Source organism: Erinaceus europaeus, chromosome 8, assembly GCF_950295315.1.
Source record: "Erinaceus europaeus chromosome 8, mEriEur2.1, whole genome shotgun sequence".
NCBI classification, from domain to species: domain Eukaryota; kingdom Metazoa; phylum Chordata; class Mammalia; order Eulipotyphla; family Erinaceidae; genus Erinaceus; species Erinaceus europaeus.
Window position 1 is genome coordinate 85375657 of NC_080169.1, and position 15439 is coordinate 85391095.

Below are 15439 nucleotides of genomic sequence, written 5' to 3' on the forward strand. Positions count from 1 at the left end.
TGCCGCTTTGCCATGCATGTGTCTTAGGTTTGAGCCTATTCCCCACCACACTGAAGGGAGCTTTAGCGCCATGGTCTTTTTACTCTCTCCATTTCTTTGCCTCTTTATTTCTATCTAAAATAAAGCAAAGTAAAACAAACAAACAAAAAGAATAACTAAATGAGATGATGTGTATATTTTGCCTGTGAATTAGTAACATCTCAATGCTGCCACAACTATCATGACAACTATTACTCACTAAGAAAATGTGTATCTGGAAATGCTTTTGGGTATTATATCCAAAGTAAAATTCATCATTTTCCCCTAGGAAGCCAGCATAAACTTCTTCTGTCATCAGCCGTGATACCATGTTTATAGATACCTTAGATAAACTTCTGCATCCCTGAAACCTATAAAGTGCCTTTGTGGGTGTTAATTATTGACATAGTACTGGTGTTGCTTTCAGATACGTAGGGGTGTGGGTAGGTACCATGAGAGTCATTAGTCTCTAAAATACTAATTTGGTACCTCCAGAATTAAATTTACTATAAACTATTTAGACTGTAAGATCACTTGTTCTCTTTTCTTTCCTGATAGAATTATCCATGTGGTTATTTACTACTACACGTGAATAAAAACGTGTGAGTCCATGTAGCTCATAATTATTATGATATAGATTTATGTAGGATTGTTGACTCTGTTTCAAGCTCTGGGAATCTGACAGGATGTGGAAACAAATTTTATAATTTGCAACAAAGAGTTTATTCCTGTTTAATTTTGGTTAAGAGATTTTTGACAACAAAAGATTCTCAAGTGGTTATTCTATTCTTGAGCTCTAACTATAACTCTTTGATCTTAAGTTTAGAATAACATTTCTGTTTAAGAAAAAAAAAACTTTCACTAAATGTTATTTAAAACCTAGGTATTTCTCTATCCGTGACCTGTGTTTTGGGAGTCGTGGTTAAAAATAGGCATTCTGAAGCACAACTGACTTAAAACAAGTTAAAATTCTTTGCTTTAGTTTCTGTATTACTATTGATGTATTTTTGTAGCTCTTTGAGTAAGTGTTTGATATATTTAGATGTGCCCTCATTGGATTTATAGATGTTAATAATTGTTAAATCTTCTTAGTTGATTGATCCTCTGATCATTATGTAATGATCTTGCCTATCTCTTATTACTTTATTTAATTTAAAATCTATTGTGTCAGCGATGAGAATATTGTTTCTTCCTCTTTTTGTGGTCCATTAGCCTGTATGATAGTTTTCCATCCTTTCACTTGTTTTTATTATCTTTATTTATTGGGTAGAGACAACCAGAAATCTAGAGGGAAGACAGAGATAGAGAGGGAGAGAGACAGAGAGACACCTGCAGCCCTGCTTCACCACTTGAGAAGCTTCCCCCCTGCAGGTAGGGACTGGGGACTTGAAACTGGGTCCTTGTTCATTGTAATGTATGCACTCAACCAGGTGAGCAACCACCCAGCCCCCATCCTTTCACTTTAAATCTGTGTTTGTCTTGTTGGGTTAGGTGGGATTCTTGCAAGCAGAATATGGTTGGGTTATGCTCTGATCCATCCTCCCACTCTGTGCCTTTTAATGGGTGAGTTTAAGCCATTGACATTTATTGATATTATGGATTTAAGGTATTACAGTACCATTATTTAACAATTTTTGTTTGCTTTGATATATGGCAACTATTTTGGTGATGTTCTTATTTATAGGAGGAGGTCTAATGGGGTAAGCAGTCGCAGTTTAGTTTTAAGAAATGTAAATAATATCATTTGACAGGTACAGAGCCAACCATATAAGAAGCAGTTTCTGTGCTGTGGTGTCTTTCTTCTTGTTTCTGTCTTTCTGTCTGTAAAAGCTCTCTGGAAGTGATAAAATTACAGTGATGACCATACACACACACACACACACACACACACATACACACAAATAAATACAAATACAAAAATAGAATTTTTACCAAGATCAATGAAAATTCAAAAGGACTTTGCTGAGAAGAGTTGACAAAAGGTATCAGCGAGTTACCAATATCTGAATTGGGTCTACAGACAGTAAGAGTTGGTAGGTGAACAAAAAAGGGAATGAGATCCAGGCCAAGGAAAAACTCCCTGAAAATAAAGAGTAGATGGAGAGGAGGGAGTGAGGATGGAAGTGGTACGAGCAGGAGGTACGTGTCAAGTAGAAAATGCCCTCTCTGCTAGGCTAAGATGTGAAATATTTTGACCTCATTAAAAATATTTAGTAAGGGAAGTGCTATGAACATCTTGTACTTTTATTAAAATAACTGGGGGGATGGAATACAGAACTCTGGTGGTGGAAGAGTGTAGTATGTTACCCCTCTTATCCTATGGTTTTGTCAATATTTTCTATTTTTTATTTTATAAATAAACCTTTAAAAAAGTAAAAAAAAAAAAACATGGTTTGGGGCATGAACTATGACATCATTCAAAGGGAAAACCAGCTAGGGCGTGTGGTTACAGGTTATGTGATAGAAGTTGAGCAGCACAAACAGTAGAGTTGAAGGGGCAAACTGCAGTTTTTAGAAATGATATCAACAAGACTTAGAGCATAATAAGCGTGGGCAGACAGGAATAAGGAAGCCTGCAAGCCTCAGTTTTGGTTGAGGTGGGTGGTATCAGTTTTTCCTTCATTTTTCCCTTCATATATTTCAGAGTTGAGTGAGAGGAAACTTATTTTTATGAGAAATGATAATGATTTTATTAAGAATTATTAATACATTTCTTAAGCACAAAGTTATTTCTTTATATTCTAACAGAAAAAAGGCAAGCTTTCTAAAAATTGAATACTATCTCAACTTTCACATTTAAGTATATTTTTCTTACCCTTTTTTGGGGGGGTACTGAAAATCATAGTAGATCTTGGGAAACTGACATTGATATAAGATGTTTTAGAGGCTAGACTGTGACATATGTGATTGAACACACATGGTCACAATGTACAAGGACCCTGGTTCAAACCCCCAGTCCCCATCTGCGGGGGTAAAGCTTATTAAGTGGTAAAGTAGTTCTGCAGGTGTGTCTCTATAGCTCTCTCCTTGTGTCTCTTTTCCCTCTCAACTTCTCTCTGTATCTGTCCAATAATTAATAAATAAAAATGTTTTTAAAATAAAATGCAGTGTTAATATGCACAGATATGTGAGTATCGAAATATATATGATAGATGTGCACATGGAGATAAAATAAGTATTTTTCATATAGTCTACCTCGGTCAGCTTCATTCCAAGATGATTAAAGAAATCTTAGTAATGCTTGTTTAGTAACCACATATGATTCTTTGCTCTAGAGGAAAACTTCATTATGAAAACAGCATGAATCATATGATCTCATTCTGAGTACTGCATAATATCTTCCAGATCCAAATTATCTGCAAATCAACTCGGACTCTGAGTTGAAATACCAGATGTTCCCTACCATTCTTTCCCTTTTCTTTACAGTATCTGACATACAATACACTTTCCAGGTCCATAGGGGCCATCTGAAATGTTGCCAATCCATGTGGCTGCCTGAAATTATGAATGTGGAGAAATTGATTTCATTCTCATTACGTGCTCTAAAATAAGCAGGAGATAAAGGGATGCTTAGAAGTATAGATCATGAGGGTATGAAGAAATAAATTCACAGAATGTATAGTTAAGATATTTTGAAAGTCTTAGGTGTTTATGGCTAGTGTTTCAAGGTGCATTATAGAGGCTGTTTTGTTTTTTCATTGCCAGGACTTTGTTACTCTGAGTCAGCCTTTTCAGATATATACCACAGTGTGGATGTTTTCCCCAGTGCCATGTAGTCAAGGGTCTTGGACCTTGTTCTTGCACATGGCAAAGCAGGCAGTTCTCAAGTTATCTTTATTTTATTTAAAGGACCTTGAATGGTATTTCTAAAATCTAACTGTAGTTCTTCTGAATACAGTTAATCTAGAGGACCGGTTTTCTTAAATACAGTAAAAGGAAAGAAAGAAAGAAAAAAAATCACTGCCTTATTTTTTGTATTGGTGCTCACCAGAATGTGTTTCTAAAATTACATGAGGCAGAAAGCTTTGGGGCCTTTATGAAAAGCATGTGTTTTCAGGCATCCAGTGTTGACTCTTTGGGGACTATTGTATCACACTTGCTGTTGAAATAATTAATGCAAAAGACTTAAGTACTCTCCCACTGAACTTATTTACCTTTTTGTTTATAAAAGTTTTTATTTACAAAATACTCTTCAAAACTAAATTCCAGATTATTCTAATTTGTAAGAATCAATAAGTGTATTTTATGAAACAGTTATTTCCATTTTAATTGAACAGATGATACGTTGAGCAACTACTTGAGATAATCTGAAGCATGATTCATTTATATTGTTAAATAACACCCTCACTTTTTTAACCCATCATTTGAAGTTCTTGAGCCCCAGAGACCTAACTAGAAATTAAGTTAGAATACTTTGATGTTTAAAAGTTAACATCTCTGACTGTTAGGGGAAGGGGTAATACTATATCCAGAAAGTATGTGTTTTGTACTGAGAATATAGAAAAGGGAGTGAGGGTATAGTGAGAATTCTAGATCTTGTACTTCAGGGAATCCTTAACACAGAGTGAAGTAAGGATAGAAATCTGCTAAGCCCTGAAGGCAGATGGAGTTCCATATCTTTATTTTAAAACTAGAAATAAGTTAGGTAATTGAAATTCTGTGACCTTCCTCCAAGAAAGCTCTGAAATATAGGCTCAGGAGAACTGTATGGGGGGAAACTCTGGTTCTGAAACCCATTTTTTCATTAGTGATTTAATAATGATTGACAAGATTGTGGGATAAGAAAGGTACAATTCCACACATTCCCACAACCATTGTTTCACATTGGTAGCTTCCTTCTTTTTTTTTTTTTCTTTTTTTCTTAAGAAAGGAGACATTAACAAAATCATAGGATGGGGGGGGGGTTACAACTCCACACAATTCCCGCCACCCAATCTCCATATCCCATCCCCCCACCCCCAAGAGCTTTGCCATTCTCTATCCCTCTGGGAGCATGGACCCAGGGTCGCTGTGGGTTGCAGAAGGTGGGAGGTCTGGCTTCTGTAATTGCTTCCCCACTGAACATGGACGTTGACTGGTTGATCCATACTCCCAGTCTGCCTCTCTCTTTCCCTATTAGGGTGGGTCTCTGGGGAAGCGGAGCTCTAGGACGTATTGGTGGGGTCTTCAGTCCAGAGAAGACTGACCGGCATCCTGATGGCATCTGGAACCTGGTGGCTGAAAAGAGAGTTAGCATTCAAAGCCAAACAAATTGTTGAAGAATCATGGACCCAAAGGTTGGAATAGTGGAGAGGAAGTATTGGGGGGTACTCACTGCAAACTCTAGTGTACTACTGCTTTCAGGTATATATTTGCCCTAGTTTATGCATAGGTGTGAACATATGCTCTCTCTCACAGAACCTGGTGTATATCTAGGTTTTGGGACTTTGTTAGGAAGTGAACCACCTGGGATGGAATTAGAGAATACCATGAAAGGAAAGGACTCACCCGAGAGATGAAGCCGAAGGGTTGTCAGAATAGGGAAGAATAGCTTCCCTATTCTTTACCCCTCTGAGAATATAGACCAAAGATCTTTATGGGGTGCAGAAGATGGAGGTCTGGCTTCTGTAATTGCTTCTCTGATGGACATGGACATATTTTATTTTTATAAAGCCCTTTAAAAAGATATTTACAGGGAGTTGGGTGGTAGCACAGCAGGTTAAGCACAGGTGGCACAAAGTGCAAATACCGGTGGGTGCAAGGATCCTGGTTCGAGCCCCGGCTCCCCTCCTGCAGGGGGGTCGCTTCACAAGCTGTGAAGCAGGTCTGCAGGTGTCTGTCTTTCTCTCTCCCTCTCTGTCTTCCCCTCCTCTCTCCATTTCTCTCTGTCCTATACAACGACGACGACATCAGTAATAACTACAACAACAATAAAACAACAAGGGCAACAAAAGGGAATAAATTAATTTAAAAAAAAGATATTTACATTTAGAAGTGTTACGAGCACCTTCAGGGGCACATAGTCCATTTTCTTGAAGCAGAAATGAGCCAGAGAATTACTTGGGTTGACTCAAGAGCTTTCATACTATGCTCTATAGTGGCCTGCACTTGAGCCTAGGGAAGCACAAGTGGAACTCTGGGTTCTTGGTAAAATTTCTGTTGACTGTGCAGCCAGGAACAAATCATCTTTTTTCTGAATTTCAAAATACAAACACTCAGATAGCCAGTTCCTCTTTGTATTCTGCTTTATCTACTTTATCTCCATACTGTGTACAGTGCTCATCAGTCAGTGATAAGAAAACTTTCTTTTCCTTTTCTTCAAAAAAGTGCTATCTGATGTTTAAAATTAAATATATAATATATAGAATTTTAATTATTTAAAAAGTAGACAGTGGGGATGGGTTATAGAATTAATCTTGAATGTATTTTTTGCAACATTTGACATTTTTATTACCAAAATATGGAAGATGATTTGATTTCAAAATAATGTGGATTCTCTGAGCAGATGGAGGACCAGCTGGTTTTGAATATGCTCTTAGCTATGGTAAGAGGATATTGTAGTTTTATTCAAAGAAAAAGGAAGGGCTTCATTTAAACTTTAGGGCATAGCCTGGCTAATCATCTAAAGAAAAAGTTACAGTTTGCAAAATAACAAACACAAGTTGATAGTATTGCAAAATGGTGCCATTTGACAAATAAAAAAATATACTCATCTAGTTTTGTCTCTTCCAAGAACTAGCTGGATATGAATATTTTTATCTTTTTTTTTTTTTTTTTTTACCAGAGCACTACTCAGGTCTGGCTTAGTGGTATGTAGGAGATTAAACCTGTGACTTTGGAGCCTCAGACATGAGAATCTCTTTTTGATATGAATTTGTAAGCAGTCACTGATTCAATATTTAAAGTATATAATAATATGATTATTGGAGATTTGCCGTTATGCTGATGCAAACTGATTCATCTTTTTTACAGTAATATCAATAGTTTCAAAAAGAACTTAAATTTCCTCTTGTGTCCTTCATAAAATGTACCACCTTCCCTTCTCTTGTATGCATTATAACTCATCAAATTCACTTGGGTTTTTTATTAACATGCTAAGAAAAAAAAATGGCCTTCCATATACACTAGTATAGCCCTCACCTAAGTAAATGAGCACAGACCTCAGGACCAGAGATCATAACTATCATTTACTGACTCCTGGGTGTTAGGAAAGTTCCATAACCTCTCTTTAAATTTTATTTCTTCCAAATTCCTAAGTTCAAATAGAACTACAGCAAGAAAATGTCAAAAGTCAAAGACAAAGAAATTTTATAAGCTGCCAGGGATGAGAAGAAACTGACTTATAGAGGGAGATGAATCAGACTTGCTTCAGATTTTTTAGCAGGACTCATGGAGGCCAGGAGAAGTGAGAGGATGTATTATATTAAAAGCGTTAAATGGCAACAATAATTTTATCCTGCAAGACTATCACTCAAATGCAAAGAAATAAGAAAATCAGTACTAGATATACAAGAACTAAAGGAATTTACCATTACCAGAGTTGCATTGTAAGAGTTACTGAAGCAGGAACAAAGGAAAAAAAGGAAGAAATAAGGGACATCTAATTCTCAGAAATAGTATACACAGACCATAAAAAAAAGAAATATCTTTAAAGTATAGACTGAAGGAGGGAGCCTGGAATTGGTGCAGCAGGTTAAGCGCACGTGGCGTGAAGTACAATGACTGGCTTAATGATCCAGATTTGAGCCCCAGGCTCCCCACCTGCAGGGGGTTCGCTTCACAGGCGAAGAAGAAGCAGGTCTGCAGGTGACTACCTTTCCCTCTCTCTGTCTTCCCCTACTTTCTCTCGATTTCTTTCTGTCCTGACCAACAACGATGACAGCAATAACAACAACAATAACAACAACGGTGATAAACAACAAGGGCAACAAAAGGGGAAAAATAAAAATATAAAAAAAATAAACAAAAGGATAAAATCTCTAAGAAGAGTTTTAAAGAATTCTCTTAGCTGTATTTACAGATTATATTTATATATAAATTTATGTAGTCATTTTATATGTACTACATTTTCATGAAGTATCTATTTAAAAGATGTTTTTATCTCTAGAACTTTTTAATCTTTTCTACATATTTTTTTCTTTATCTCATACTTCTTATCATATATAACACCTTCTTGAGTTTTTTTATAATATTAATGTTCATTTCTGAAACTTTTGTCCTTTTCTGTATTCTTCTACATAGTCCTACCAGTATCAGTTCTTATTTAGTTTTTCCTTTGGATTAACAACCACATCCAAAATATCTGCCTACTTATTCTTTAGCATGCATACTTTATTTGTCATATTTTTTTCTTATGTGAGTTAAAAATCATTTTTCAGTATTACATTTTACCCACTTAGCAATAAATTTCTAGTTTACTTTCCTCACAGATTGTAGATTATTGCTATTTTTTCCAATAACACATAGTATTTTGAGAGTTTTATGTACTTTTATATTTTTAAAATTGATTGAGATGGTTTTTCTGGGGCAAACAATTACAAGCATAATCTTAGCATCAGAAAGGTTAGCCAGTTAACAATTGCTTTACAATGTATAAAGACTTGAGTTTGAGCTCTGGTACTATAACAGAACACCATGAAAATCACCAGGAAAGTCTAAGGATGGTGAAGTGGTATTGTATCACCATTATCCCTGCCCTTTCTCTCTTTCCCCTCAAAGAAAAGAAAGAAAGAATGCATTGGTGCCCTGTGGGCTCTTGCTCCGGGTTCCCCACTTCCCTGGCCACTGGCAGAGAAGGTCAGAGCTGCCCCCTGAGAGCCCTGGGGTGGCTCCGTGTGTTGAAGGGTGATGTGCATAGAGAGACAAGCAGACAGTCAGCTCTGGGAGGGGAATCAGAGAAGTAGGCGACTCATTTATTGAAGGAGAAAGCAAGCAGATATACCCATTGCACAGGAAGAAGGTTAAGGTAATCATTAATCCAAACACAAAGCAACACAATGCATAGTCACATTTTGATTTACAAACTATTTCATCACAAGTGAAGAGTTACCATACAAGGTTTGATCACAAGCTCACAATTCAGTTTTCCCCAGGGATAAATTACAGGCACTTCAGAGAAGGAGGAGCAAGGGGGCAGTTGAATAAGAGGAACTTTGCGGTGGTTTTCAATTTTGGCCAAACATAATGTATACTTGGTCAAACACAATGGCCTTTGTATTAAGGGGAGAGGAGGCGCATGTGCAGAAAGGTAGCCCCCATCTGGAGAAGCTATCTGGACAGAGGAACCTGCCATTGTCTCGGACCAGGAGGAGGGGAGAGCCTGGGGTCGACCCATTCAGACTTCATGGAATGCCTGGACTTCCCCAGGCAGTGAGCCCACTCTCCAACAATGCCCAACTTGTTTTCCAGATTCTGCCTCACATTGCTCTATATACTTATTGTATACAAGATATACAAAAAGTATATTACCAAAAAAGTATATTTACCAAAAAGTAAATTAATTGCTTTTTTAACTTGCAATATTTATAATCCTTTAAATAGCTACATTCTAACACTTTTCATGAAAAGAAAAAGCAATATTAATACAAGGTATGTTGTATATGCACTTGAAGTTGCCATATGCATACATCAGTGTCATCACTGATTTAACAGTGTAAGAATTATAAAAGATTTATTTGAAAATTTTATTAGAATGGAAAATGCAATGGAAAGTGTAATTGATTAATCTTAATATTATCTTAATAATAATAATCTCAATTATTCTTTAATAGATGGGCTTGGGTCATGAGCAAGGATTTGGAGCCCCATGCTTGAAATGCAAAGAAAAATGTGAAGGATTCGAACTGCACTTCTGGAGGTAACGTTTTAGGCATTAAAACTAGTTTAGTAATAACTACTTAAATAATTTCTACTCACTGTCATTCTTCCTCAGAAACTTGAGATTTCTTACTAACTTTTGGCATGTTCACTCAGTTTCAGATTTTAGCTATAGAGTGAAACTAAAGCTATTTTGTCTTCCTGTCATTAGGTTTTATTAGTAACTCGAATTTCTGGTTGTTTGATTAATTATATATAGTCCTTAAGATCTCCTGTAATTCTAGTGTATTAATAATTTGTATTTTTTAAGTATTTATTTATATTTTTTCAGATTTTTAGTCATTTAATATTGATGTACAAAATTATGAGACAACAGGGATATAATTCCACACTGTTACCACTACCAGCATTTTGTGTCCCTATTCCTTCCATTGAAAACTGCAGTAGTTCTCCCAAGGTCATATATATGGGTTGACTAATATTTCTGTATTTATCTATATTTATATACTTGAACAGTTTTTCTCTGGTCCTGCCTTCCCTTTCTAAGTCACACCTAGTTATTGCTACTTCCATTTTTCGTCTTTTCTCCCCAGTTATTGCTACTTCCATTTTTCGTCTTTTCTCCCCAAGTGTTAAGCTCTTGCTCGAATTGGAGTTCAGAGCCCTCTGGTCATCTTCCCCTAAAATTGCTCCCCCTCTGGGGGTATGGACCCCCATTCTTCTGGGGATGCAGATGGTGGGAGTTCTGGCTTCTGCAATTGCTTTTTCAATAGACATGGGAATTGACTAGTTGATCCATACCCCCAGCCTGTTTCTATCTTTCCCTAGTGGGGCAGGGCTCTGGAGAGATGAAGTTCTAAGACACATTGGTGAAGATGTCTGCCCAGGGAAGTCAGGAGGAAATCATAATAGAATTTGCAACTTGGTGGCTGAAAGGTAGCAAGATACAAAGTAAGACAAAAAAATAAAATTAAATAACATACAGGAACGAAAAAATAGCAATAAAGCAGATGAGAATAGGGATCTTAGTGTGGAGAGAAGATAGAAGTCTATTGTAGATAGACTGCATGTTCCTAGGTGCCCATGACTTTAGTATTTTTTGTTTGATCTTGATAGCTAACATACAGATGTACTAAAAACACTGTCTGGGAAGATGTAGTTAGAGTTGAGAATAGGGCTAGAAAGCTGGATTAGGGCAGAGAGTAGTTCCCAAAGTTGAAGAAAGTCTATAAATACAATTAACTGCTTACTCTATAGATCTATCCCAGAGCCCATATATATTCACAGTTAGCACAGGATCCTGCATAACCTCCTAGTCTCTGTCATTCTGAGCTCACAGCCCATGGTCACAGCTAGGAACATTCTAAGCTGCAGTCATTTCAGGACCACTCTTTCTCAAATGGTAGAGTAGGATGACCCAGCCTCCCTCTGGTAAGTGGGGCAGTCCCTATCATTGCTGCTCTACAATGAAGGCAAGGTCCTAGAGAGGCCTACAAGAGGGCTTATGATGTTGTTCCTGATGTAAGTGACCAGTGATGGTAGAGAGAAGGATCTGTTGAGGTGTAGGTCCATCTTATCTATGTGTGAATTCAAGGATTCTCTGACTAGAGCCCCAGATGATGGGGAGGCCTGCTGTTGGCCTTAAAGGGCCATCTTCTTGCCCTTTTCCAGCTTTCATAGTCCTTTCCTTATCTAACCAGCTTGGACTTTCTCCCAGGTGTTACAGCATTGAATGTCATTTGTTGTATCCAAACCAGTTTTGTGGAGTCTGGCCTCAAGCTAGGGAGGAAATAGACCTAGGGTTTAGTAGGGTCTAAGTTAACCTAAGTTTAATTGCATTTACTTGTTTGATGATGCTGATAAAGGTTTTCATAGGGATAGTGATTCCTTTAGATGATATATGTATATTTCTTTGCCATTATATCTCTTGGCCTATTGTATATAGTGTGTCTTCTAAAGATTATCAGGGGTAGCAATAATGCTAGTGCTGTCAGGATAGATTAGGAGAGACATCTTACTTTCTTTTGTGTGGTTATTTGAGTAAATAGAGTGATTGAGGGAAGTGAAGTAGGTGGTATAAAAGGAGCACCTAAGTAGTAAAAATTGGATTGGGCATTTATGATGCCTTCAGTAAGCCTTCCTGCTTGCTTTCAGAGATTACTAGATCTAAGTCTAATTATAGTGGAGTATTGAACACTTTTATTTTGAGGTGTATAGTTGCCCCTAATTTATAGAAATATGTATACATGTAACCAGTACCCTAGGCCCTAGTCTGTATTTAGGGTCTGTAACTTTGTTAGGGAGTGTGCCACTTGAAATGGAGGTGTTAGTAGACCCAAGTGTTAGGAAAGTCTGACCAGATTATTGGAGTTGGAAGGTTAACATCTCAGGCTTGGCTTCTTTGGATATAATCTATAGTAAAAATGCAATGGCAGCATAACATGGCATGGTGATACTGGTTGCATTGAATTAATTATGGTCAGCAGAGGCAATATAACAGGTTAAGGGATCAAGAGAAAAGCTCTCAAGAAATACAAAGCCCCAGAGGTTCTAGTACTGGGAGAAATAAGGATTTTAAGGGGGGAGGTTCCATATAGTCTTACAATTTTACTTGGGAGTTTGGTTTACTTTGAAAATCTCATAGTTAGGATTTACTGTATTATACTTGACCTACCATAATTTATGTTATCTACTAATAATGTTATCTACTACTAACTATTCTAAGTAATTATTTTTGTGATAGTGTTTTAGAATGTTTATTACTTTATTATTCTTTATTTAAAAATGGTAACTTTGTATATCTTATTTGTACATTTGTGATAAAAAAGAATGAGCATTCCTTTTCAACTTTTTAGGAAGTAAATGAATCTGAATTAAAAAAATTATTAATTTACCTATTGTATAGAGACAGAAATCAAGAGGGAAGGGGGAGATAGAGAAGGAGAGAGACAGAGAGACACCTACAACCCTGATTAACCACTTAAGAAGTTTTCCTTCTGCAGCTGGGGACCTGGAGTTTGAACCCAAGTTCTTAAGTATAGTAATATAATGCACATGCTCAACTCTTTGTGCCACTGCCCAGCCCCAAATCTAAATTTATCAATTTAAGACTTATAATTGAAAAAAATTGAAGCACACTAATTAAAAAACAATAATGCATGTCCGTCTTCTGGTTTGAATCAACACCTGTATATGAAGAGCACATGTTAATGAATTAAAAATGTGAATTTTGGGGGGCCAGGCAGTGGCACATCTGATGGATGCATACATTATAGTATGCAAGAACCAAAGTTCAAGCCCCCTCTTCCCATCTGTGGTGGGGAAGCTACAGGTGTGTCTCTCTTTCTCTTCCTCTCTCCCCCTTCTCTCTCAATTTCTGTTTCCTTCAAAGTGAATAAACAAAATATAAATAAATGAATTTTTGTGTAGATCTTATTTATGTATTTTAAAATGCTTTATATATCAACCCCCCCTAAAATTGGTGTTCTAACCCTGTTTATATCAGTGACTGTTAAATCATAGTGATAGTTACAGTCAGTATGCTGTTGTTAGAAAGAGAAAATAAATATGATCAACTATGCAATATTAGTGCCATAGCCACCTTGTTTGAATTAACTTGACTTTTTCTGAAAACCACTCTCTTGTATATTTCCATAGATTACTGTCAACTATATATATATAAATTAATCAACAATGTACAATGTAAATTAAAGGATAAAGGAAACATACAATTTGGGATATTAGACAATTTTCAAAGTTAGTTTATTTGGTAAATTTTAGGAAACACACTTATACTAGATACAATATAGTTTTCATAGATGAATATATCAATTTCTTTTTTTTAAATTTTTTATTTAAGAAAGGATTAATGAACAAAACCATAAGGTAGGAGGGGTACAACTCCACACAATTCCCACCACCCAATCCCCATAACCCCCCCCTCCCATGATAGCTTTCCCATTCTCTAGCCCTCTGGGAGCATGGACCCAGGGTCGTTGAGGGTTGCAGAAGGTAGAAGGTCTGGCTTCTGTAATTGCTTCCCCGCTGAACATGGGCGTTGACTGGTCGGTCCATACTCCCAGTCTGCCTCTCTCTTTCCCTAGTAAGGTGTGTCTCTGGGGAAGCTGAGCTCCAGGACACATTGGTGGGGTCTTCAATCCAGGGAAGCCTGGCCAGCATCCTGGTGGCATCTGGAACCTGGTGATTGAAAAGAGAGTTAACATACGAAGCCAAACAATTTGTTGAGCTACCATGGATCCCAAGCTTGGAATAGTGGAGAGGAAGTGTTAGGGAGGTACTCACTGCAAACTCTAGTGTACTTCTGCTTTCAGGTATATATTTTGCAGTAGTTTATGGATACGTGTGCACATAAGCTCTCTCTCACAGAAACTGGTGTATATCTAGATTATGGGACTTTGTTAGAAAGTGAACCACTTGAGATGAAATTAGAGTGTACTATAAAAGGAAAGGTTTCACCCGAGTAATGAAGCTGAAGGGTTGTCATTCCACACGTGAAGTCTCTGGACACAGTCTGAGGTGAAGCATGTTGAGGTGGCAATCATTGCATTGGCTAGGTTGTGATCGGCGGATGCAATATTATTTGGTATGGATTGGGAGATGCATACGGGAAAGTGGGCCCTATCCAAGGGTTCCAGGACTGGGGGAAGTAGGGGCTCTATAGTGGAGATGTGAGGTTCCTGCTGTCTTAGGGTTCAAAAAGACAATGGATAGTTAATGTTATCATCACATTATTTGGTAATTGGGTTAACTTTGAAAAGTCCTTTTGTTAGGGTTTGCTGTACAGTATCCAGTATCTTGTATATAGCTGTGCTATTGGATGCTTCTAATCTACTTGGTCTAGGCTTTTGAGAGAGTGCGCATATCAAATACACAGCCTATATATTTAAAAGATTCAGTTTGTGTTTTGAGAAACTTTGAGACATACAACTGATTTTCCCCCCTCTCATATTAATTAACTACTGATTTATATGTCTACATTTTGCTAGGAGTGTACATAAACACCATTCCCACCACCAAAAGACTGTGACCCATCCCTCCCACCCACTCCCACCCCCCACTGGCCCAGGAAGCTGCACCCCTCACCACAGGGTTTTTACTTTGGTGCCCTACTTATAATTTCATCAGGTCCTGCTTTTAGTTTCCCTTTCAGATCTTCTTAGTCAACTTCTGTTGATGAGTGGGATCATCCCATACTCATCTTTATCTTTCTGACTTAGTTCACTTAACATAATTCCTTCTAGCTCTGTCCAAGATGGGTCAGAGAAGGTGGGTTCATTGTTCTTGATAGCTGCATAGTATTCCATTGTGTATATATACCACAGCTTTCTCAGCCACTCATCTGTTGTTGGGCACCTGGGTTGCTTCCAGGTTTTAGCTATTATGAATTGTGCTGCTATGAACATAGGAGTACACACCTCTTTTTGGTTGGGTGTTATGGAGTCCTTGGGGTATAACCCCAGGAGAGGAATTACTGGATCATATGGAAGGTCCATGTCTAGCCTTGTGAGAGTTTTCCAGACTGCTCTCCACAGAGGCTGGGCCAATTTACATTCCCACCAGCAATGTAAAAGGGTTCCTCTGTCCCCACATCCTCTCTAGCATTTGT

At 37.4% G+C, this 15439-nt stretch overlaps 1 protein-coding gene across 1 annotated transcript in view; it reads left to right on the forward strand.

Moving 5' to 3' along the window:
- TES (testin LIM domain protein) overlaps positions 1 to 15439 on the forward strand; it is a 55710-nt gene that overhangs the window by 17111 nt on the left and 23160 nt on the right. Inside the window, exon 3 of the mRNA XM_007525432.3 lies at positions 9768 to 9853. Within this exon, the coding sequence (XP_007525494.2) occupies positions 9768 to 9853 (86 nt within the window). The remainder of the gene's footprint in view (positions 1 to 9767; positions 9854 to 15439) is intronic.